Raw genomic sequence first — 22,735 nt, forward strand, 5'->3', positions numbered from 1 at the left:
ACCTAGTTTTGCTTGTATTTAACTCAAAATAGGTGTTGTCCCTTTTTTATGATTGGATATTTCTATTTTTAGGTCCTACTATGTTGAGAGGTATTTTACAACTTGTTCACATGGGCCTATTTTCGCTACTAAATTATTACGAATATCTTATTAAATAAATTTCTTCCGAATGTTGTAAGTATGAAATTTGCTTTTTTTCGTAAGTGGCATCCTCCCAAAGGGGGTGCTACACTTTTAGTTGGAGTAAATCGAATTATCTAGGCCCTATGTGAACATATTTGCAGGCATAATGTTCCCTGAATTATAATTGAGACAGATACATCCTCTTTTGGAACCCCAGACCCTTACACTGGGTATGTTATTATACATTGCTCTTTTGGAAGTGATTAATGGATACCTTTAGACTATTGGTGACATTGTTGGAAGTGATTTTTCATTTTATGGATATAGCTCATGTTGGGTTAGCTGAGGCAAGAGCTTTATTAAACTTCGATCCTAATGTACGAGATACAAAAAATGTTCTTCTCTACTCTCAAAAACACCACTGAAGGACCATAGTGATAAGGTCCATTAAACTTCGATAAGGTTCATTATCCTACACACTTGAACTTTGCGAAATTGTGCAAATTTAATTTTTTCAATCAACATCAATTATTTTAGATCAATCACCAACATAATAATTGATCTTCTTTACTCTAATAAACCCACTTGTGGGATTATACTGGGTATGTTGTCGTCGTCGTCATCGTTGTTGTTGTTGTTGTTGTCGTCGTCTCTACTGTAACAAATACCACTTGAAGGCTACAATTGCTCGGCAACTACTTAACCCCTATGATACTCACAAAAAGAAACATACAAAATTCTACATAATCATCTCATTCAAATGATCTCTCTCACATATTCATCTTTAACATTTTTTCACTGTCATCATCTTACCTCTGTCATAAGACCATCTTCCCTCTACGACAATAGCCCCATCTGGAGCGCCACAATAATTGCTACAAATGATTTAAAAGCTAAATATGTGTGCCTAGGTTTGTTTACGTATTAGGAGTTGATGTGGAGCTTTGAAATCGCGACTGACTTTTCAAACATACCCCTCTTTTAACAGAAAAATTCAATTCCCCCAAATAACCATTTTTTTTACCAAACCCATTATTAACCCGACCCAATAAAATATTAACCCCTAATCCATCAAACAATACCCAAATGTTCCCCATCCTTCATATTTACAAAAGAATCCAAAACATATTTTTGAAATAAACACTGCCTCTTCTATGTTTTTGCTTAAGCATTTCCTCGTAGTGTTTAGTTTTACCCTATAGTAGTAGGAGAGATAAACCATCAAAGGAAACACCAGTGAAAACTAAAAAGAGTTGAGCCTACTTCACATAACACAGTATCAAAACACCATGCTCAAACATAGGTGAGTAACAATTAACAATTACCGGTTCCTGATAAAAGGTAAAACATTTCTAAATATACAGATACATTTCCTTATTAGATCCCGTCAAATTTCAGTAACGCCTACCACCAGACGTTGACAAAAGGATCCGATTTGGCTTCTTCCCCCTCTTTCCTGCATCATTTATCTTAGACACGTTGGGGCCTTCAACAACTTTTGCTTTGGACGTCACATTTGCAAACGACAAGTTCCCAGAAATCCTTGTTCCTGAGAGAAATGAAGTCCATTACTTAAAAGCATTAATCCCATATACGCCAAACGAAACAATAAAAAGTTTACAACAAATTGTGAAGATAACAGATATTTAGCGTCCAAAATCAACAATGAGGTTTAGAACGATAACAACAGAAGAATCATCCATGAAGGGATGGGGAACGTTTGGGTATTGTTTGGTAGATTAGGGGTTAGTATTTTATTCGGAAAAGGCTCAAGTATGCCATCGAACTATCGGAAGTAGCTCATTTATGCCACTCGTTAATAGTGTGGCTCATTTATGCCATCGAACTATTAGAAATGGCTCATTTATGCCACTTATCAATAGTTTGACTCATTTATGCCATCGCCCATTATCAAAATGACTCATCATATGTCATTTTTCATTAACGCTGGTTTTACAGTACCAAATGTGACAAGTGACTCCAACTAGATTATGGTTGTGGATGGGTAGGGTGTATGAGTTGGATTTTTTTTATTAATTTGGGATTTAAAATTAGACTGGTTTAATTAAACGACGTAGACCTCTAATTGGAGGCCACGTGTCAAATCTGGTATTATAAAATTGGCGTTAATGAAAAATGACATAGATGAGTCATTTTGGTAACGGACGATGACATAAATGAGCCAACTATTAATGTGTGGCATAAATGAACCATTTCCGATAGTTCGATGACATAAATGAGTCAAACTATTGACGATTGGCACAAATAAGTCATTTCCGTTAAAAGAGGGGTATGTTTGAAAAGCTTAATAACGGGAGGGGTATTTTTGACCCAAAATTAGTTTGAGGATATTTTAAGCCCTTTTTCCAAAGTAGAGAATTTTTTTACCCTTTTCCCAAGGGAAAGAAAAGAAGGTGAGAGGACGGGAAAAAAGAACGGCAAAGGTGAAAATATATTTTCTCAACATTTAGGGTAGATATACCTCTTTAAAAAAAGTGATGCATATATACACCTGTCGTTACACATGCAGATATGCCCTTTTGGACGACATAATCATTTTTAAAATTAGGGTTAAATGGTGAAAACACCCCCAAACTTGGCGCGTTTTATAACTTTAGTTCCTGAACTATTGACACACTTAAAAACACCCCCTAAGCTTGGCCAACTCGATTTAAATTAATCCCCGAGTGTACACATGGCACAACAAGTGTGCTCACGAGCTGACAGGCTCGTCAGAAGCTTCCACATCAGCTTCGAATGGTCAAAAATTCTATTTTTGCATTTCCCTTAATTTTTTTCCCATCCCAATGGCTAACTCATCCCCTTCCTTCCTCATTAAAACTCTCCTCCATTAAAATACACAAGAACTTGAAAATTTAAGATTCTTTCTTCACTTCCATTTAAATACACCTCGTCGTTTGTAATTAAAACCCTAAGTAGTCATATTTGTTGGTTTTTCTCTAAATTGTATTCATGACTAAAGTTTATAGATGTGGATTTCCGGTAGTGTTAAGGATTTCATGGTCCGATGACAATCCGGGAAGGAGATTTTGGGGTTGTCAAAACTATGAGGTATGTAATTTTTGTTTGTGGTATCTCAATTTTAGTATAAATTTCGTGGGTTTGTTCTATTTACAAGGTTCAATTTGCACCTAAGTTTGCTGGGTTTCTAACTGATTTTCATTCACTTTGTATAGGTTAGAGGTCGGTCTTCTTGCAAATATTTCGATCGGTATGAGCCACCATTTTCGGAGCAAGATAATATTGTTATTTGGGGTTTGTTGAAGAAGAAAAATAGCTATGAGAAAGAATTGAAGTGGTCAAGAACATTGAAGATTTGCTTATGCATTAGTGTGCTATGTAATTTGATGTTTTATCTTGGCACACAATCTGGTTCTGGTTGAAGTAGTACTAATTAGGTTGAAGTTCTTCTATTTATGTACTTATTTAGTTGAAGCTCTATTATGTATGTACTAATTAGGTTGAAATGGTTATGATGATTAACAATGTCATCTGATTTTGGTTATCCCCTTATCACAATACGATTATGAGGATTCTATTCAATATTTTTCTCTAATGATAAGCTACATTTATACCATCTAATTTGTTGAACAATCCGTAATTGCACAGTAGCAAATCTACACAACAAACACAAGTTGAATGGTGCAAAAAATGGACAAAAACACCATGTATAACAATGCAAAATCTGCCAAAAACACACAAAGTCAAATGGTGCAAAAACTGGACAAAAACATACCACTCAATGCGAGATATAGGAAAAATATGGACAGAAACTCCAAAATACCATTCAATGCAAAATATGTTAAAAACACACCAAGTACCATTAAGCAAATCTGGACATTGTCATATGTAAATTAAGGGACATCAGTCATCATTGTCATATGCAAAATAATTGAACATTGTTTCCAATTGTCGACCAAAACTACCAAGCTACATTGTTTGCTTACATACCCAAGTTTCACCAAAAATAAATACCCTTAAACATAGAAATCTAAGACTTCTTCTTCATTGGATTTTCCATCTTTTGACCTTGTTTGAACTCCAAGAGCCTTTGATCTTATTTGGACTCTATGCATAGCACTTTTCTCTTGGAGTTGTCTTTGTGTAACTGCTACATTTCCTCTCCACTTCAAGCCCTTGCTGGGTTTGTATCCAATTTCACCTGTGACAATGGCTGAATTCATCATCCTAGGTGTGGATATCAACCTGCTGCTAGGCATCCCTTGCTGCAATTATCATTTGTTAGTGTCATAAGTGGCTAAAAACAAATGCAACACTAAAGTGATTGAAAAACACTTACATTAACACAACTATATCCAGACTCAGACACAAAAATACCTTGTCCAACAACTCTTGGCCTCTTTACTTACTCCTGCTCCCTTCCATGCTTGTACATGCTTCTTGATTGTCAAGAACACCACTCTTTCTTGTACTTCCAGTTGATGATTGCTGGGAAGAATTAACCTTATAGAATACAAGTTAATATTTGACTAATTCATTGTAAGTAAAGTAAGGTATATTAGAGTTACCTTTGTAGTTGCTTTAGGCCTTAGAGGGACAGGTGGTTTTGCGCATTTCCTCTTGGAAGGGATTGCAGTTGGTGCAGTTTTTGTTGGTACTACTGCTGTTTTTCCTCTTGCCTTTGCTGCTGCTGCTGGTGCAGTTGCTGCATCTGGTGCTCTAGTTGATGCTTTATTTGCTGTTGCCTTTGCTGCTGCTTTTCCTCTTGGCTTTGGTGCAGCTACTGCCGTCGGTGCTTTTCTTCTTGGCTTTGCTGCTGCTGCTGGTGGTGCTTTTCCTCTTGGCTTTGCTGGTGCTGCTGGTGCTTTTCCTCTTGGCCTTCTTCTTGCTTCTGCTGGTGGCATTGAGTATCTTCTTCTGGAAGGGGCTGATGTTGATGCTGGTGCAGTTGCTGATGTTGGTGGTCTTAAAGGGCATCCTCTTCTGTTATGTGAACTGGACTTGCAAATAGAGCATGTCATTGTTATTCCCCTTTTTGTCAATTTTCCAGCCCTTTTCACATTTCATATCTTCTTTCTTCTACACCTTTTAGGCCTACTAGGCATTTTTTTTTTAACTTCAGGAGGCTCTATTTTTGGGTTTGAACTATCTGGCCACATTATCATCTGGCCACAGGTTGTATGAAGTTGGAATAAGATTGCAGATAGGGCTCTTTTCTGTACCAATGCACAATTGTCTCAGCTGGATCAAGTCTCCTATAGTTCATAGCTGCTATGGCTTGTGCACAAAGAATACCTTTTAGTTGCCATGACCTACAACTACAATACTCCCTTGCCAAGTGGACAATATGATTACATAAACCTTCTTTGACTTCAAACCCAAAGTCTCCATTCTAATGTAATGAACAGTTCATTGACATCTCAACATTTTCATTATATACTTTCAATGCCATTGGGGATATCCCATCTACCCAAGTTTCTACAAAGTCCCTCATTTTAGCTATCCTATTCATCACCTTGATTCTAATTTCTTCTAGCATTGACACAATTGTCTTGCGTCTAGCTGACAATATCCAAGCATTGAAACTTTCTGACATATTGTTATCAACACTATCACATTTTGAAAATTCCTTGAAGTAAACTTTGCACCATTTTTCTTTGTTGTATGAGATAAGGTCTTCAACAATGTTTCTACCCAACTTACTTAAGTCATCCAGTCTTGCTTTCAGTTGAGATTCAAAAGTTGATCTAACATACTTCCAGAATTTCTTCCTCCTCTCAATACCCCTCCAATTTTGTGCCCAGTTTGACAGAATATTTCTAGCACACATTTTGTGCTCACAAGCTGGAAACACTTCTTCAGCAACACTAACCAATCCCTGCAAATAAAAACAGAATCAGTAAATAGAAGCAAAAAATAGTTAACATAAGTAGAAAACATTAAACAAAAAAACTGTACCTTTTGCATGTCACTGATTATAGTGACCTCAGTCCTATCTCCAAGTTGTAGGCCATCTTGGAGGATTCTCATAAACCATCTCCATGTATCCTTTGTCTCTGCCCCAGTAACAGCCCATGCTATTGGAAACATTTGATTGTTTCCATCTTTAGCAACTAATAACTGCCCTTTGCATATCCACCTGAGAAAACAACCATCAAGGCCTATACACTTCCTACAACCATTCATGAACCCCACCTTCATAGCAGCAAAACAAATATAGAAATTTTTGAACTCCTTTTTACCATCATCCTTGTCTATTACATTCACTATACATGTGCTGCCAAGATTAGTTTGTAGCAGCACATCTCTGGAGTCAAACAGCTTACCAAACTCAGCAATATGATCTCCCATGACTTATTTCAAAATAATTTTCCTAGTCTTCAAACAGATTGCCTTTCCCACATAAATACCAAAATCATGCCTAACCAGATCTTGTATTCCCCACACTTTAATTGTAGGTTGAGAAGTGATCCTCTCCTTGTAGTGCTTGGAAAGAAATTTGGAATTGCACAAGAAGTTGATGTTGGTCATATGACATTTATGTCTAGGATTGTATGTCTTGACTATAAAGTTTGTACTCCTACCTTCCTTGCTAGCATATATCATCCAAGGACAGCTTGCTTTGCACTTAACCCTAACCCTCCTTGTGTCATTCTTCTTCTTGTCCAGCTGGACACCTTTTTTCAATGCATATTTGGTCAAGGCTTCTATGAAATCTTTCATATTTTGAAAGACTTCACCAACCTGCCAAATAACTTTCTCACAATCAGGATCATACACAATCCCATTACTCTTTCTTCTTTGCCTCATTTCAGTCTCTCCTTCAACTTCATCATCATCACTGACATGTTCAACATCAGATTCACTAGCAAAACTATCTACATCTGATGAGTCATAATATGGATCATCATCATCACCTCCTAATTTATCCCTCAGATTTGTTCTGCCTCTATCAATGTCTTCATAGCCTTCATCTACTCCAGCTTCACCTAAAAACCCATCTACTTTCTCCTTAGCAACAACCCTAGCAACTTTATTTTTCTTGTATTCCCTTAGATCTTCTCTCACCACCCTAAGTTCTTCATGAACATCACTTCCATAATCCTCAGAAAGTTCAGAATCAGACCCATTCACTAGTTCTTCATCAGAGGAAGAGTTGGCATTGTCTACAACCTCTTCACCACTAGCATCATCTTCCTCTCTTTTATTTTCAGCCCCTTCAAAAGAGTTTGGAGAAGGGATTTCTACATCTAGATCTGTAGTTGGTGATGTATTAATGAGTGGTGGATAGGGAATAAATGAACTGGCAGATTCTCTGTCCCCACTTGGCTTTGGTAAATTACCAACAAACCCACCGGTCACACGCTGTCCAATGGGCCCCCATCCTCAAAAGATGAGTCATTGCATACATAAATCTCTATTGTCTCCTCATCATTCAACAGTACTCCTAGGTCTAATAAATCTCTATCTGTTGTTAATTATCAAATTACCACCCTTAGGTGCAATATAAGTTGTCCTTAACTTATTAACCCCAAATTCTTTAGCAAGATCTTTCAATTCAGGGATAGACAAATGATCAAAGTCAACATTAAAGGAATGTTCAGTCCTACCCCAACAAAACAAAAGTTGGCCCTACTTCACTTACCAAGATACCACCAATTTTCCATCTAAAATTAAAGTACTTAGTAGCCATTGGACAACCTACAAATTCATCAACACTTTGAAAATTCAGCCAAACAATCAAATAGATGTACAACTTGTACTAATTAGAAGAAACATTAACAATAAATCATGGCAACATGAAAGAGAAGTAACAGAAGGTAGTAGCAATTAAATCTTTTTTTACATAGGCATGCTTGAATATAGAAAATGGTAGCAAGTTAGTCCTTTACATTTACATAGGCATGCTTGAATACAGAAAACAGTAGCAATTTAACCCCAAAAGCATGTTTGAATACAGAAAAATGCAACACATTTACATAGAACTTTGGGATGCAAATACAAACAAGAAACAAATGAAATTCCCAACATAACCTTCACATATCTTCAATATAACGAAAAAACCCAAAAACACATGTTTCAGAACAACTCTAGATATTAAAATTAGAAAAGCCCTAAAATATTTCACTTATTACAAAAATACCTAAACACATGCATGCAAAAAATTAAGTCTTTAACGTTCAATTTCAGTAGCCATAAACTCATGTTCTTAAAAAACAGAGATTATTACGCATTCAGAGTTGGTTTCTCCCTAATAGACGTTCAAGAACCCTAATCAGAAAGAAAGGTTGAAATCACTAACCTTTGACGAATGCAACTGAAAATAAGATCGATTGGAGCAGAAAAGATGATCGATTGGAGTAGAGAAGACGATGGACCAAAAGAACCCCACCAGAACCCTAAACCGCGACCAAACAACCCCACCGGAACCCTAATACACGAAATTTCAACCACCCACACTTGGTGAACCCAACAACTATCAAAATGTGTCAAGTGTTTATCGAAATTTAACCCCAAGAAACCCTAAGATTTCAATGGAGAGGATTTCACAATTTGGAGTGTGTTTTGAATCTGAAGGAAGGTTCTAGGTGCTTTGAGTATTTGGGTTAGATTTATTTGGTCAATGGGTCGGGTATTTTGATGGGTTGGTTTTCTTTTAATTTGCTGGCTTTTATTTTATCTGCGTGGATGCCACTTGGGAGGAAAGTTCTAAGTGGACAACGATTGAGCACACTTGCTGTGTATGTGTACATTCGGGGATTAATTTAAATCGAGTCGGCCAAGCTTAGGGGTGTTTTTAAGTGTGTCAATAGTTCAGGGACTAAAGTTATAAAACACGCCAAGTTTGGGGGTGTTTTCACCACTTAAGCCTTAAAATTATTTAGCTTATTTTCTGATTAAGAAAATATCACGCGGCTTCAAAAAATAAGTATATCAATTTTTAGTAGACTTATTTTTTTTAAAACCATGAGGCAATTATGATTTCTAGTGGGTCGTCTGATTCGTTTAAAAAAATATGGGCAATCCGCAGGAATGCCTTTATTTTGGGGTGGTCTTTAATTGTTAGCCATTAAATTGGTAATCTTTAATTTTTGTCCTTCATTAGAACCTTTTGATTTTGAGTTTGAACTCCCGCTCAGTCAAAAATTAAAAAAAAAAATTCAAGGCAGAATTTTAAACACTATCTTACCTTCAGGTAAAATTATGGACTTTTGATAGCAAAATGTGACAGAGCTTTGAAGTCAAAATTCCAAAAAAGAAGAGAGAAGATATTTATTTCACACACATAAACGTGCTAGACTAGCGAGAGCGTTGTTAAGGGTCCTTTGAGATAATCTCGAATGGCGTCTCTCTTGTCCCCTAATAACACCCACTTGAAATTACGTCTTCCACCTCATTTCCAACCCCTCTGCGCCGCCCCACACAACCGCACCACCACCACCACTTCCCCTAACAACAACCGCTACTCTCCACAATCAAGACCTCGCCGTAACAACAACAGCAAGAAGCAAGAATACACAAGAACCACTACTCCTACTCCTACTCCTACTCCTATTCAAAAACAACCTCACCCACTTACGTTGAGCCCCATCTCAACAGCTGATGATGTTTACTTAATGACTCTCTGCAATGAAGGTAATGTTGGCAAATTGGGTCGGATTTGAAATGGTTTGAACAAAAACTTGTAAGGTTTCAACCCCCTCCATATTTCATGTGGGTAAAAATGGAAAATTAATTGCACGGTTTTCCCTTCAAATGGACCGGTCCTTTAATTTTTGCCCTTCAAAATCAAACTTTTGACAGCAAGGGCGCAAGCATAATTTGTGAATATTATGATGAGTAATTTGTACCTCTAGGCATATGTTCGATTGTTAAAGGATAAAAATTAAAGACCAGCACAAAATAGGGACAAAAGTGCAAATGCCCCAAAAATGGGTTGGGTTATAAGTGGGCAGGGGTACTCCATATTATCTAATTGTAATATTTATAATTTTGGTCCGTTGCTCAAGTTAAATTAATTTTTTTCATTATGAAGGTAAGATTGATCAAGTAATCGAGTACATTTCACAAGGCGTTGGAGCTGACTTTCGTGTTTTTGAGACATTGTTGAGTTATTGTACAAAACTTGAGTCTTTGGAAGTTGGGGAGAAGGTGCATGAGCTCTTATTGCGTTCGCCGTGGAGTAAGAATGTTGAATTGAATGGTAAGTTGGTGGAAATGTATGTTAAGAACGGAAGCATGAGGAATGCGAGGAAGGTGTTTGATAAAATGCGTGAAAGAAAGTTGGAGTTATGGCATTTGATGATTAATGGGTATGCTGAAACTGGAGATGGGGAGAATGGGTTGCTTTTGTTCGAGCAACTGAAAAAACTTAGGGTGTTGGTGCCTAATGGGGACACTTTTTTGGTGGTTCTTTCGGCTTGTGCTAGTAAGGGAGCTGTGAAAGAAGGTTTTATGTATTTTGAGGTAATGAAGAATGAGTATGGGATTGTTCCTGGAATTGAGCATTATTTAGGGATTATTGATGTCTTGGGGAAATCTGGTTATTTGAATGAAGCGTTAGAGTTTGTTGAAGACATGCCTATTGAGCCTACAAAAGAAGTATGGGAGACCGTAATAGAGTTTGCACGAATTCATGGGGATATCGAACTTGAAGATCGAGTGGACGAGCTGCTCGTCAGGTTAGAATCTTCCAGAAATGTGGCTGATAAGCTCCCTGCACCGTTTCAGAAGAGGCATTCTGAGTTTAATATGCTTGAGGGTAAAGATAGAGCTAATGAGTTTAAGAGCACAATGCCACAAAGGGCAGATGCATATGAGAAATTGAAAGGCTTAAGCGGGCAAATGAGGGATGCTGGTTATGTACCAGACACGAGGTATGTGCTTCATGATATTGATGAAGCGGCTAAGGAGCAAGCGCTGATGTATCATAGTGAGAGATTGGCTATTGCATATGGTTTAATTAGTACACCGGCAAGAACAACTCTTAGGATCATCAAGAACCTAAGGATATGTGGTGACTGTCACAATGCCATTAAGACCATGTCAAAGATTGTTGGGAGAGAGTTGATTGTCAGAGATAACAAGCGCTTTCATCATTTCAGAGATGGTAAATGCTCCTGCAATGATTACTGGTGAAGTCATTAGTCTATATTGAGGCTATTACTGTTATTGTAGAATTTGTAAATCTACTAGGTGCAAGACGATCTCGCGAATCATGTTTACAGGATGATATCAGATTGTATATTAGCTATATGATTATTTTGCAAGAGAACAAATACAATCTTCCCAAATTTGCCACTTCTGTTACTGGCTAGATGTAGAACTGTCTTTATCAATTTCTTTCTATTACCTCCGAGGACTAAAAGACCTCCTGAATAAACAATAGCATATGCAACAAAAGATGAATATTAAAAAGTGGCTTTTATTAATATTTTATGGACTCAGACTTGCCATAGGAGGGAAATCGGAGCTGAAATTCATACTGACTCAGTCCAGCACTTAGAGCTATGCTACTGTAAGTTGTTCAGGTCGTACTGATGTAGAACTAAAGGAAAATTACTCGACATGGAACAAAATGGAATGGCACAGTCAAGAGAAAGAGTTACTGATGTGTAAAATGTTGGAATGAATTGATAGCTTTCATTGACAAGACATCTAGCTTTATCTACACATTTGCAATGTAACTGTGTTTACATACAGAAAGGATCCTACCTAGTTATAGATTGAACCAGCAGCAGTCTCATTTAATTGCTTGCTGAGTCAACTACTTATTCAAAGAACAATTATGCTTGTGTTGTTCTTAAAAGAATGGAATGGTACAAACTTTAAAATGCAATACCGAGAGGAGAAAATGTTGTTAGGAATGCAGGCGTGATGGTTGACTATTTCTGCGGCTGGTAACAACTTCTACAATGGCTTCATCTCGTGATGGTACTCTCAGGTATGATTTCATCACATCATAAACAGTAAATCCAATTGCAACTGATGGTACAACCTTGATTTCAGAAAGCACATTGGTCAGAACCAGTAATAGATATTAAAATATAGGAAATGAAAAATATTACCCACTTTCGGTTCTAGCAACTTGCGTTTTACCTGGAAAATAGACTGAGACCCTTATACTTTCTGTTGATGCTCAACCGATCTCAAGTTTCATTTGTTTTCCCTTTACCTTATATAAAATGTCTAACATACCCTCCATTCTTATGTGTAAAAGTTCTGTACTTTACAGAGTAGTTATTGCATTACCTTCAGATAATTGAGGCTCAGCCCAGAAAATGGTTGCTTCCATCCATGTCTTTGTACAATCGGAGCAAGAGTATCAAGCGTTCCTTTCATTTCATGGCTGCAGCTAGATGCAGAGAGTGCTGTACCTGAAAAATTTATCTCCTCTCTGTCATTCCAACAGCATGTTGGTCACAAAAATACCTGTTTGGCTTTTGCAACTCATCATATTACCTGCATCTGCCTTCTCACAACATATAGGGGATAAGTGAAAGTCTGACCAAGTAGTCCTGCAACAGATCCGCATGCTAGTTTTACTGTGATAGACTTCCTGTGCTCCTGAGAGACATTGCTTTTCATCTTCTCACAGAAGTAAAATTTTAGCCCCGCATATGGGAAGATTCCATAGAGTGATGATGCTGCAAACACAGCATGGTTATTAAACTAACAAACTTGATAAAAAAGCGTAATCAGAATTGTTTATAGGAAAAGATGTCATACCAATACCACGGTACAGCCCTCTTATTCCAGCTTCCTTATATGTCTTTGAAAAGCAGTCTTAAAATTGTTCACCTGTAGTAAGACCTTGTATATTCAACTTGTTCGGTCCAACAACCTAGACGATCAAAAGCAAATCAGTACAAGATTGCTCATGGAAACTAGGAATTCAACTGATCCATTTCCTTAGGACTAGCAGAATCCAGTTCACGAGTACTAGTTAAATTTGATTAAGTTGCCAATCTCTGCTCTGATATTGCTTTCAGAGAGAGGAGAGAGGCGATGAAAGGAAACAAAAGAGCATGTCCTCTTTATTCTCATACCTGGTAAGCCAATTTAGTTCGAAGTAAATCAAGTGGATAGGTAAACAGTACAGCAGTTCCCCCAGCAAATGATCCTGCTATGAGATCAAGAATGGGACTTTTCCCAACTCCAGAAACACTATGTATACTCCAGCGCCGGTACTCCTCATAGGCCATGTAATGCAAAGCAGCATATGGGACAATGCGAGCAACACTAGCTCCGTTTCCCCTGGAGAAGAGTTCCACCAGCAAAACATGTGAACTTAAAGATGAATAATACTACATCTCAAGTTCAATTGAGACAGAAACTATGGATTCCTCAACTGAAAAAACCGAGAGTTCCTTCTGTCTTAGCAATCTTTGTTAACGATCCTGACAGCCCGAAGCTAGGAAATTCAGCTTGTCTGGTCTACGAAGAAGAAAACTCAAAGATAAGGAATTTGATGTTCCAGGATTCTAGAGCCCTCATGCGAAGTGTTCATTATGTTTACACCAACTGTGGTTAACTGATAAAAGTATATATTAAAGACAAATCTTGCATTTAGTACATTGATGCAAATACAAGGTGCAGATAAAATTATATGGGTCAAAACAAGCAATTACTTCATAAAATCCAAAACAACAGGACAAATACTCTAACTTTAACAGCCAGGCATGCAGATTCAATACTGCAGGCGCCTTTTTCAGGTTCTATAACTTTTTAATGAAAGAAGCAAAGTTGTATTCATACTACACAACTGAATATGCTCAGTCCTCTAAGGCTCTGACCCAGATGCCAAAATAGCATCTAAGCTCTCCCTCAGGCCTCAATGCAAGATGATTTTTTAATGAACCAGTAAGAATAGTGAAGTGGAAATTTTGAGCTCTTCCCCAAGAGCATCAAGAACAAGAAAGACCATATTTTTGCGGTAACACACTTCAGAACCTATGTCAATAAAATCACTGCAATTACTTCCCCTGAATTTGTTATTCATCCTCCATTACCAATGCATCATTATCTTGACAAACCAAATTTCAGTAATCCTCCATCAAGCCTACCAGAAAAGAGGAAAAAAAGAGACCACTCGAAAGAAGTTGAAAACTTTGTACACAAGAAACATTAACAGAGAATCTGGAGAGAAGGAAGGAATAAAGAAGGACCTGAAATAAGATCTAGATACGCTCAAGAGGGGCAACAGCAGTCTTTATACGCTCAAGAGAGGCAACAGCAGTCTTAGCAATTCCACCAGCTACAACCCCCAGTAATAAGTTCTTTTGCAAAGAGGGGCATTCCATCCATTAACACAACTCTCTCCTTTGCCATTTCAAGAAACTGATACAAAGATGGGTGAGGACACTAATAATGATCTTATACGAAAATCTTGAAGAAGAATAATACAGAAACAGGTTAAAAGAAATACTAGAAAAGAAGGAGAATCGAAAACGTTAATGTACTTTTTCTAGTTTCGTAACTAATGAAAATAGTAGCTGTGGTTTCTGGACAGATTTGAATTCAAGATCCTCGTCACCATTTAAATGTTGAGCGTTACATTATATCAAAGATACTGTCGACGGTCATTTGAAATCGGTTCCAATGTGACATAATTTATCGAGATCTCTTCATTTTTTTTCCCACCATTTTTAGGTACCTGAACCTTTTCCAAGGTTTCATGAAGTGTTATGTCGGTTTCTCTTTTAAAGCACTTGCCTCATTATTATGGCCATTTTGATCATTTGCACCTCTCCTTCTTCAAGGAGATTTACCTTTGGAACCGATTGGTCTATCATGCTTCAGGCGTGCCATAGACTCTATCCTTCAAGGATTTTAATTCTAGTAGGAGAATTTGCAGCTGGAATATGATTTTCACTTTGGTCAGCAAATGCGTCTGGCAGTTAACTTGAATTATATTTTAAACGAGGATCATACTAGTGATAATTCATTACATATAATTTATTTTTCCAGCTTCTTATCATCTCTCCCCCTAATGTTAGGAAATCTAACATTTACCCCAGCCTTATTTGGGGACCTATCTTTGTACATTATGGTGGAGCAATTGAATCATATACCGCACATTCACATTTTTAGATGAGAATTATTTGGTTCCTGACCTTGAACCAACTGTGATAGGGGAACCTTGTTGGCTTGATGCATATAAGCTGCTACATATTAAATAACACATCTTATACCAAATCTCTGTTTGGGAGATTTGTTCCAATTGTTTAGCAACTAATTAGAGGCATGTAATTTCTGCTAAACCAACTTGGATATAAACCAGCATTATCAACATAATTTCATAATTTGGAACCCTGCTCTTAATTTAACAATTTGAGCAAACAACCTTGCAAAAACCAAAGTGCAAGTTGATACCAAATGCACATGTGACCATAAAATAGATGCATCTATTAAAACTATATAATAGTAAAACGGTCCACATGGCAGGTGAATGGGCCCATATTCACCTTTTTATGTTCTAGAATTGAGGAATTCAATCCCAACTTTAGCTGGTATAATGTTCAATTTATCATGAAAACAAGTAGCACAAGAGAATTCTTGAAGATCTTTTATTTCTTCAACGGAAAAGGCTCAAATATGTCATTCAACTATCAGAAATGGCTCATTTATGCCACTCGTCAATAGTTTGGCTCATTTATACCATCGAACTATAGAAAATGACTCATTTATGCCATCAAACTATAGGTAACGACTCATTTATGCCATTCATCAATAGTTTGACTTATTTATGCCATCGCCTGTTATCAAATGACTCATCCATGCCATATTTCATTAAAGCTGATTTTACAATACCATATATGACACGTGGCCTCCAACTAGATTATGGTTGTGGGTGGGTAAGGTGTATGCGTCAGATTTTTTAATAATTTGGTATTTAAAATTAGGTTGGTTTAATTAAACGATGTAAACCTCTAATCAAAGGCCACGTGTCATAGCTGGTATTATAAAACCGACATTAATGAAAAATGGCATGGATGAGTCATTTTGATAACAAGCGATGACATAAATGAGTCAAACTATTGAGGAGTGACATAAATGAGCCATTTCCTATAGTTCGATGGCATAAATGAGCCATTTCCTACAGTTCGATGGTATAAATGAGCCAAACTATTGACGAGTGGCATAAATGAGCCATTTTTGATAGTTGGATGGCATATGTGAGCCTTTTCCGTTTCTTCAATATATAATCACGTGAATTCTCAATTAGTTTTCATCACATTAGAACCGAAATGGCCAACCGGTCATGCCAACTGATATTTATTTATTTCAATAAACTTCTAGTTTACCATCGCATGTAATTCCATCATCATGCTCATATTTGTGTAGTACAAACAGGAGGGAAGCAAGGTAACATTTCATATTTATATTTCTTACCCGCTATATGACTGTAGTAATATAAAGATATTTAATCTTTCCATCATTTATAGTCTCAATATGAATGGCCACTTTGGCGAATTCCTCTGAAACTCAATAAGTTTCTTTGAGACTTACGACAATATAATGCTTTCTTGATAATCAATTTCGTTCCTCCAAAGTAGTAATAAATTGGCTCTTTCAGAGCTCCCAATTAATTGTGTACTACTATATATTTCATGACACCATCTGTATGGTGAACATATCCTTTAAAGGAGAAAATTATATCATTTCGGTCATGATCAAAATTATTATAGGCAATACTCATTTCTTGCTTTAACCTTTTTCCTTCAATAATCATTATCGACAAGATGATCATTGTCTACTTATACCTTAATAACAATTTCTCTCAAACCTCTCCTAGAGGTGAGTTGTGGTACTAGCATAATACATCAGCACGTCTTTATCCATATGTTTTATCATATCTTGCCACATTCACTTTCAAGAATGGGCCAGCATCCACAATGCTTATCACAAGTCGCATTCTCTTCAAGGAATGGACTATAATTTTATATATGTGCTTCATAACTCATTGTCATGTCTTAATGTTTATCATATTTATATGATTCACCTCAACATCACTTTGAAAGGTCAAGTGTGCCTCCACTTTGTATTCCTTTATTTTGATGGAGGATTTATATAATTTATCAAATTAGGTCACACAACAATCGGGTGCTCACGCCATTTCGTACGACATTGAGGCAAATATTACCTTCACCTTTTGAAGGATCATTTTGAGAACCCATAGTGTTTTTCCTTTTATGATTATCACAATGATGCTGATTATGTTGTCCCCTGTCAGGTCCACGTTCATTCATACAGACACAATAACTATTTTGTCATCTTTCAAACTTATCATGTGCTGCTACCACACTCACTTCAGGGAATGGAGCATATCAAACCGGACGGGCTTCACAGCTTTTATTAAAAATTCATTATTTTGCCTTAGTCATCATTATATCATTAATATCGTGCATTGGGACTTAAACCCAATGCCTTATCCATATAAAGGCGTTTTAAGCCATAATGTGATGGATTTGAACCCAACTTCTTATATTATCATCATAGTGCACCGAGACTCAAACCCGATGTCTTACCCTCTTGATGCAATGAAGCTTGAATCCACTGTCTTACTCTAAACTAGTAAGCATAATAGGCCAAAGTGCACCGAGATTCACTCTCGAGTCTTTTAAAATAATACCACTTCATAATTTTACGTATAACAATAATTAAGTTTTACCAAGACATGAAATATACCACTTCTTGTGGTCGAACATTTCCTGTAACCTGTATTATAGTTCAAAGTGGACCATAAAATCATGTCATAATATCTCTCGAATTTTTCATATTGTTGTGAAAAAAATGGATATCATTGAACTTTGTAAGCTGTATGCAATATACACAGGGGTTTGATAATAAATAATGAAACTTGCTAATACTAATAACAAGGCCTTTAAAATTGGAAGGATAAATAGAGTTGTAAGTCTCTTTTGTAAGCAAGTGATGGTTGCCTTTTGTGGTTAAGTTAGAAGTACTCCAAGGAGTCCATAGGAACAAATTTATAACAATCACATGAGGAATCAATTGCAGTAGAGTTTGATAAGAATACCACTTAAGGATCTGCTTACTGAGGCGTCGTTGAGGTACTGCGAATAACCTCAATTTAATTGAGGATGTCACGGACGGACATCATTCAAAAAAATGACTATCAAAATATCATAAACTTTGCCTTTCAATATCCTGTGAAACTTGTAGCTAAGTTGTGCATTCATCATGGTCAAGAAATTGAGTATAACTACATGCTTTCAAACAAAATGTAAACTATGTAGACTAACAACATATATTCCTCTAGCTCTTGTGTGATACTTCTCTGAGACCTCATTCTTTCAAATAAGAAACAATAAATGGAAGACTTAAGGAAAAGTGAACACTTGAAATGGTTTTTAACCTTTTGTCATTAGCCTTTACAGAGGGGAGACAACTTTGGAAAAAAGAGTAATAAAAAGATGGTGGTCTGTCTATTAGAAGCATGTAATAGTTTACTTACCGGATTTGACAGAAAGATCACCTATTCGCCTAGCTCAGTTGGTTAGAAGCTCGTTCTGATAACGTGCTATAAAATAAAAATAATTCAATAAATTAAAGTAGCAAAAATGAGGGGAGAGAGAGACATAAAGTAGTACTAGTAAGTTTTCTTTCCTCTTTTTTTTTTTTTTTTTTTTTTTTTTGAGGTGCACATTCTTATTGAAGTTGGAGATTATTTATAAGCCTTGAGTAACTTGGGCGCCCTGACTTGCTACAGTGCAAGGGCCCCACATGGTCATCCACCAATTTATTCACAACACAAACCACCTATTCTCGGGTTTGTTATATTGTATGAAAAGCAGGCGCCTAACCAAGATAAAGCTGAAATTAACAGATATCAATTTGCTATGATTAACAGTCATTTGGAAATTGGTGCAGGGGCAGATATACCCTGACAATTTCAAGAGACTGTTACCAAGAATATCAATGTTCTATTCATTGCATATTTTTCCAATAAGCTGGAGTAGGATGCTTTCTAGTTCTTCCCCATTGCTCCATTCATGACAGTCTGCTTTCAAAAGGTTTGGATTACTTAGCAGGCGATCCGACAACGGAAAGCCCTTCCTTGGCATCACATGGTCTCCTCTATCAAGCTTCAAGGTTGGGCAGTAATCACCTCTGCCATCTCCAAGATATATGAATATTGATTTCCCTTTCTCAGACATGGAAGCTTGCATCTGCTCAGTAACAAGACCCTACACAGAAGAATAGCTGACATTTTAGATATTTTGCTACTTGTAGCGAATGCATTACTGGGACTGGTGTATAAAATTTCACTACTTAATGGTACAAATCACATCACAATGAGGAGGCAACGTTAGTAGCAATGAAAATGTGTCTTTAGCTCACTTGAAGAATCTCATGAGACTTTGTTAAAGAGAAAGGAAATAAAGGCCTGATCATAAGCGCTTGAAAGCTTTGCAGTTCTAAAATTTTCTTCACCTATAAGGTATTTTTAAAAAGCAACATTCAGAATTTCATCAATAAAACCTTCACATCAGCTAACCAAAGTTGTTATATTGTCCATGGCATCGAGCATGATTCAAATTTAATTACACATAGAAATACAAGTCAAGCAGAAATATCCTATGCAGGGGAGAAATCAAGACTTGAAAGCATACTTTTATTTTTTGATGAAGTCAAGACTTGAAAGCATACTTGTTCTTGAATCGCAAGATACATAAAGATATAAGGCCTATTTTTCACAGGATCATACACCTGCAAACTTAATATGGACTAAGCAAGTAATAACAAATGAAAATGAAAGGAAACATCATATACCAATGACAAGAATGAAATCATGATCTCGACAGCTACAAGACTAGTACGATGGTTAACTTTCAAAATTGGGAAAACTGAAACAAATCCATTTTGTTTGACACTCGCAAAGTTTTGATGATCGATCTAGTTTCAACCTGAGCATTGCGACAACTAATTACTTTAATTGCACAGAGTGAAAAAAATGGATGTTAGGATACCTTGCACAAGTTAGGAGGGCATAGATTACAACCATGAAATGACGTCAAATCATGGTAAGGAAAGATCCTTAGTCTACCTTCTCCATCTACCGTAGTTGGGTTAGTAATGATCTCCGAGAAACATCTGTATAATCCATGATGTTTCAATATAGTCTCGATGTAAAACTGATTGGCATCACTGACTACTTTTAAGTCACATCTGAAAATAACCACAAATGTCATTAGCAAAAGCAACAATTACATTAAAGTTTCAATATATCAATAAACAATGACAATTTGGAAATAAATACCCAAGATCATGAGCTGATTCTATGGCTGAAATTGTTCGAGGATGCAATGGGACGTTCTTCAAACATTCAGCTATTTGTTCAACTGTTTTACCCTGTGAGTGTAGCTCCTCCATCATCCTATCCTAAAATCCAGTCACTCCACATAGTTAGAAAATGATAGCTGAAACAGAAAATAGTAACCAATCGAGCTAAAAAGAAAACCTCATCAATCTACCCTAACTATTATTAGCTTTGTTCAGCCAAGGAGAAAAACAAAATTCTGCTTTCTTCCACTTCATCTATTGGAGAAACCAACACTAATTGTATAGTATTATGCAGTCAGCACCCAATCAAAATACAAGAGAAAAATCAAAATAAGTAAAATACTGATACTACTCTCTCCGTTTTATTTTACTTGGCCACATTGACTTAGCACATCCCTTAAGAAAGCTTTCCTTAGGGGTCTATTTTACTAAAGTAACCTTATTAATGACGCTTTGGAACTTTAAATTTGAGAAAAATCTATTTATAGTATAGGGAAAGTAAAATGAAAGGGAGGGAGTACTAATTAAAAAGAGATAATGAACAAAAACACACCTGCACTATCACTAATTCACTGAGTTTCACGCCCCAACTATTAGTCGTTTCATTTTCCTACCTGAACTATCACAATTTATGTATTAAAACACACCTAGTTAAGTAGATGGTGATAGAACAGGTAGAAAAAGGGAACAACTGATCGTTGGCTTGATGTGTGTTTTAATATATATATATATATATATGGATAGTTCAATTAAGAAAACAGAACAACAGATAGTTTGGGGTACTCAACTCGTGAAAAAGTGATCAGGTGTGTTTTTAACCATTAACGCAATTAAAAATAAAAATAAAAATAAAAATAAAAATAAAAACAAGAGTCACAACAGGGGCCATTATAAACTATGAAAAGGGAGCCAAAAAAATTAAAGGAAGTAAAGAAACATGAGTGATCAAAGTTCTTCTGATTTCTTCCACTTAATCTAATGGAAAGAAACCAACATTAATTCGGATTAAGTGTATCGTAATATGAAGTCAGAAAACAATCAAAATACAAGAGAAAAGTCAAAATGAGAAACAACCGATACTGCTAATTACAACAACATACCCAGTATAATCCCCATCAGGTGTTATCTAGGGAGGCTAAAGTGTACGCGGACCTTAACCTACTTTGTGAAGGCAGAGAGGTTGTTTCCAACGGACTAATTAAAAAACCAAAAACAAAATATTATTGAAAAAGGATAAAAAAATAAAAGGAAGTAAGGTAGCATGAGTAATCAAAGTAAAAAATGGGAAGTAATATTGAGATGAGAAAGAGGGAAAAGGAGTGACCATGAGAGCATTCCAAGGTAAAGTGGGTCGGAGCTGATTGAATAAATGGGTCAGACCCATATTCTCTACGACCCATCTATCACTGTCATCGTCAATTAGGGTCCCATCAAAATCAAATACGATTACGATCTTTGCACCCGCCATATTCACTGAATTTTCATTAAGCAGCCGGGAACCCGCTGAGTTTTTTTGTGAGGAGAAATCGGACCATTTCTCCTTCAAATGGTGGGCAGCTCTTTAATTTTTACCCTTTAAAATCGTCGCATAAATTCTTTTGATATACTAGTAATTAATTGGGGCAAATTATATTACGAAAATATAAATTTATGCCCCGCCAAAAAATTACCCCTTCCAGTTCAAAAAGAGTGTAAATTCTATTTGCACATAATTTAAGAAAATACTAAATCTTAGAATGAAATAGATAATTTGACTAAACTACCTCTAATTAAATAAGTGTTAAATTTGATCACTTTATAGACACGAAAATTTAGTCGGAACTAAATTTGCAAATTAATTTGGTTCATATTCCAAAATTCGAGATGTATTGGTCTAAACAAATATTACGAGCTAATATAATCCAATTTATTGCTTAAGTCCAACATGTATGGATTTAATTGAGAGACCAATTCCATTGGACTAGTCTATCTTGTCGGACTTCACATAATGAGTCCACTCTATTAACCCAAGGTCCATAACGTATCAAATAACACGGCGCGTCAAGTCAAGTGAAGGACCAATAAAAGCGAATCAGGTGTATAAGTGACGCAGCATGCCAAGTCAATAGAAGAACCAATCAAATGTCGCCAAGTGTTCAAATGAATTGATTCAACCAATCACACACATACCCTAGCAATCCCTACAACTATAAATGGGTGTCTTCATAAAGCCAAAAGGGATCAAGGAAAATAAATAGAGAAGCTCTCATCCGCAAGTCTTCCGCATACTAAGAAGTCTTCGCTCCAAGTGCCGAGTCGCAAGTTTCCATACCTCTACGTT

General features: G+C 36.5%; 3 protein-coding genes and 1 pseudogene across 5 annotated transcripts; 1 reads left to right on the top strand and 3 right to left on the bottom strand.

Annotated features, from left to right (window-relative positions):
- Nucleotides 1-3,918: 3,918 nt before the first annotated feature.
- LOC132620303 (histone H1-like) lies at nucleotides 3,919-5,126 on the bottom strand. Of its 3 annotated transcripts, none has more exons than XR_009574762.1 (3): nucleotides 4,674-5,126; nucleotides 4,445-4,608; nucleotides 3,919-4,370 (listed from the first exon to the last, which is right to left on the bottom strand). XR_009574762.1 is itself a non-coding variant. In XM_060334972.1 (3 exons), exons 1-3 carry the CDS (start codon nucleotides 5,124-5,126, stop codon nucleotides 4,357-4,359), a joined length of 561 nt encoding a protein of 186 aa, XP_060190955.1. In that variant the 3' UTR covers nucleotides 3,919-4,356. The 3 variants fall into 3 exon arrangements, 2 of the variants coding, with proteins under 2 accessions (XP_060190955.1, XP_060190956.1); XM_060334972.1 differs by having other exon boundaries at nucleotides 4,515-4,608; XM_060334973.1 differs by having other exon boundaries at nucleotides 4,483-4,608.
- A 4,254-nt stretch (nucleotides 5,127-9,380) lies between these two features.
- On the top strand, nucleotides 9,381-11,406 carry LOC132620301 (pentatricopeptide repeat-containing protein At2g15690, mitochondrial-like). The gene is made up of 2 exons (XM_060334970.1): nucleotides 9,381-9,741; nucleotides 10,142-11,406. The coding sequence occupies exons 1-2, from the start codon at nucleotides 9,447-9,449 to the stop codon at nucleotides 11,242-11,244; spliced, it is 1,398 nt and encodes a 465-aa protein (XP_060190953.1). The 5' UTR covers nucleotides 9,381-9,446; the 3' UTR covers nucleotides 11,245-11,406.
- A 327-nt stretch (nucleotides 11,407-11,733) lies between these two features.
- On the bottom strand, nucleotides 11,734-15,429 carry LOC132620304 (mitochondrial carrier protein CoAc2-like; annotated as a pseudogene).
- Nucleotides 15,430-18,716: 3,287 nt separating this feature from the next.
- On the bottom strand, nucleotides 18,717-22,013 carry LOC132620302 (inorganic pyrophosphatase 2). The gene is made up of 4 exons (XM_060334971.1): nucleotides 21,740-22,013; nucleotides 20,393-20,514; nucleotides 20,103-20,301; nucleotides 18,717-19,319 (listed from the first exon to the last, which is right to left on the bottom strand). The coding sequence occupies exons 1-4, from the start codon at nucleotides 21,881-21,883 to the stop codon at nucleotides 19,056-19,058; spliced, it is 729 nt and encodes a 242-aa protein (XP_060190954.1). The 5' UTR covers nucleotides 21,884-22,013; the 3' UTR covers nucleotides 18,717-19,055.
- Nucleotides 22,014-22,735: the final 722 nt, after the last annotated feature.

Source organism: Lycium barbarum, chromosome 11 (assembly GCF_019175385.1).
Source record: "Lycium barbarum isolate Lr01 chromosome 11, ASM1917538v2, whole genome shotgun sequence".
NCBI lineage: Eukaryota > Viridiplantae > Streptophyta > Magnoliopsida > Solanales > Solanaceae > Lycium > Lycium barbarum.

Bases quoted from the DNA above. Each gene is read 5' to 3' on its own strand.
- LOC132620302 (XM_060334971.1), bottom strand. From the start codon at position 21,883: ATGGCGGGTGCAAAGATCGTAATCGTATTTGATTTTGATGGGACCCTA. The intron at 20,302-20,392 runs GTATTTATTTCC...GGTTATTTTCAG, and splicing joins GAATCAGCTCATGATCTTGG to ATGTGACTTAAAAGTAGTCA. The intron at 19,320-20,102 runs GTATCCTAACAT...TCTTCTGTGTAG, and splicing joins GCCCTCCTAACTTGTGCAAG to GGTCTTGTTACTGAGCAGAT.
- LOC132620301 (XM_060334970.1), top strand. From the start codon at position 9,447: ATGGCGTCTCTCTTGTCCCCTAATAACACCCACTTGAAATTACGTCTT. The intron at 9,742-10,141 runs GTAATGTTGGCA...TTCATTATGAAG, and splicing joins AATGACTCTCTGCAATGAAG to GTAAGATTGATCAAGTAATC.
- LOC132620303 (XM_060334972.1), bottom strand. From the start codon at position 5,126: ATGACATGCTCTATTTGCAAGTCCAGTTCACATAACAGAAGAGGATGC. The intron at 4,609-4,673 runs GTAACTCTAATA...GTATTCTATAAG, and splicing joins GGCCTAAAGCAACTACAAAG to GTTAATTCTTCCCAGCAATC.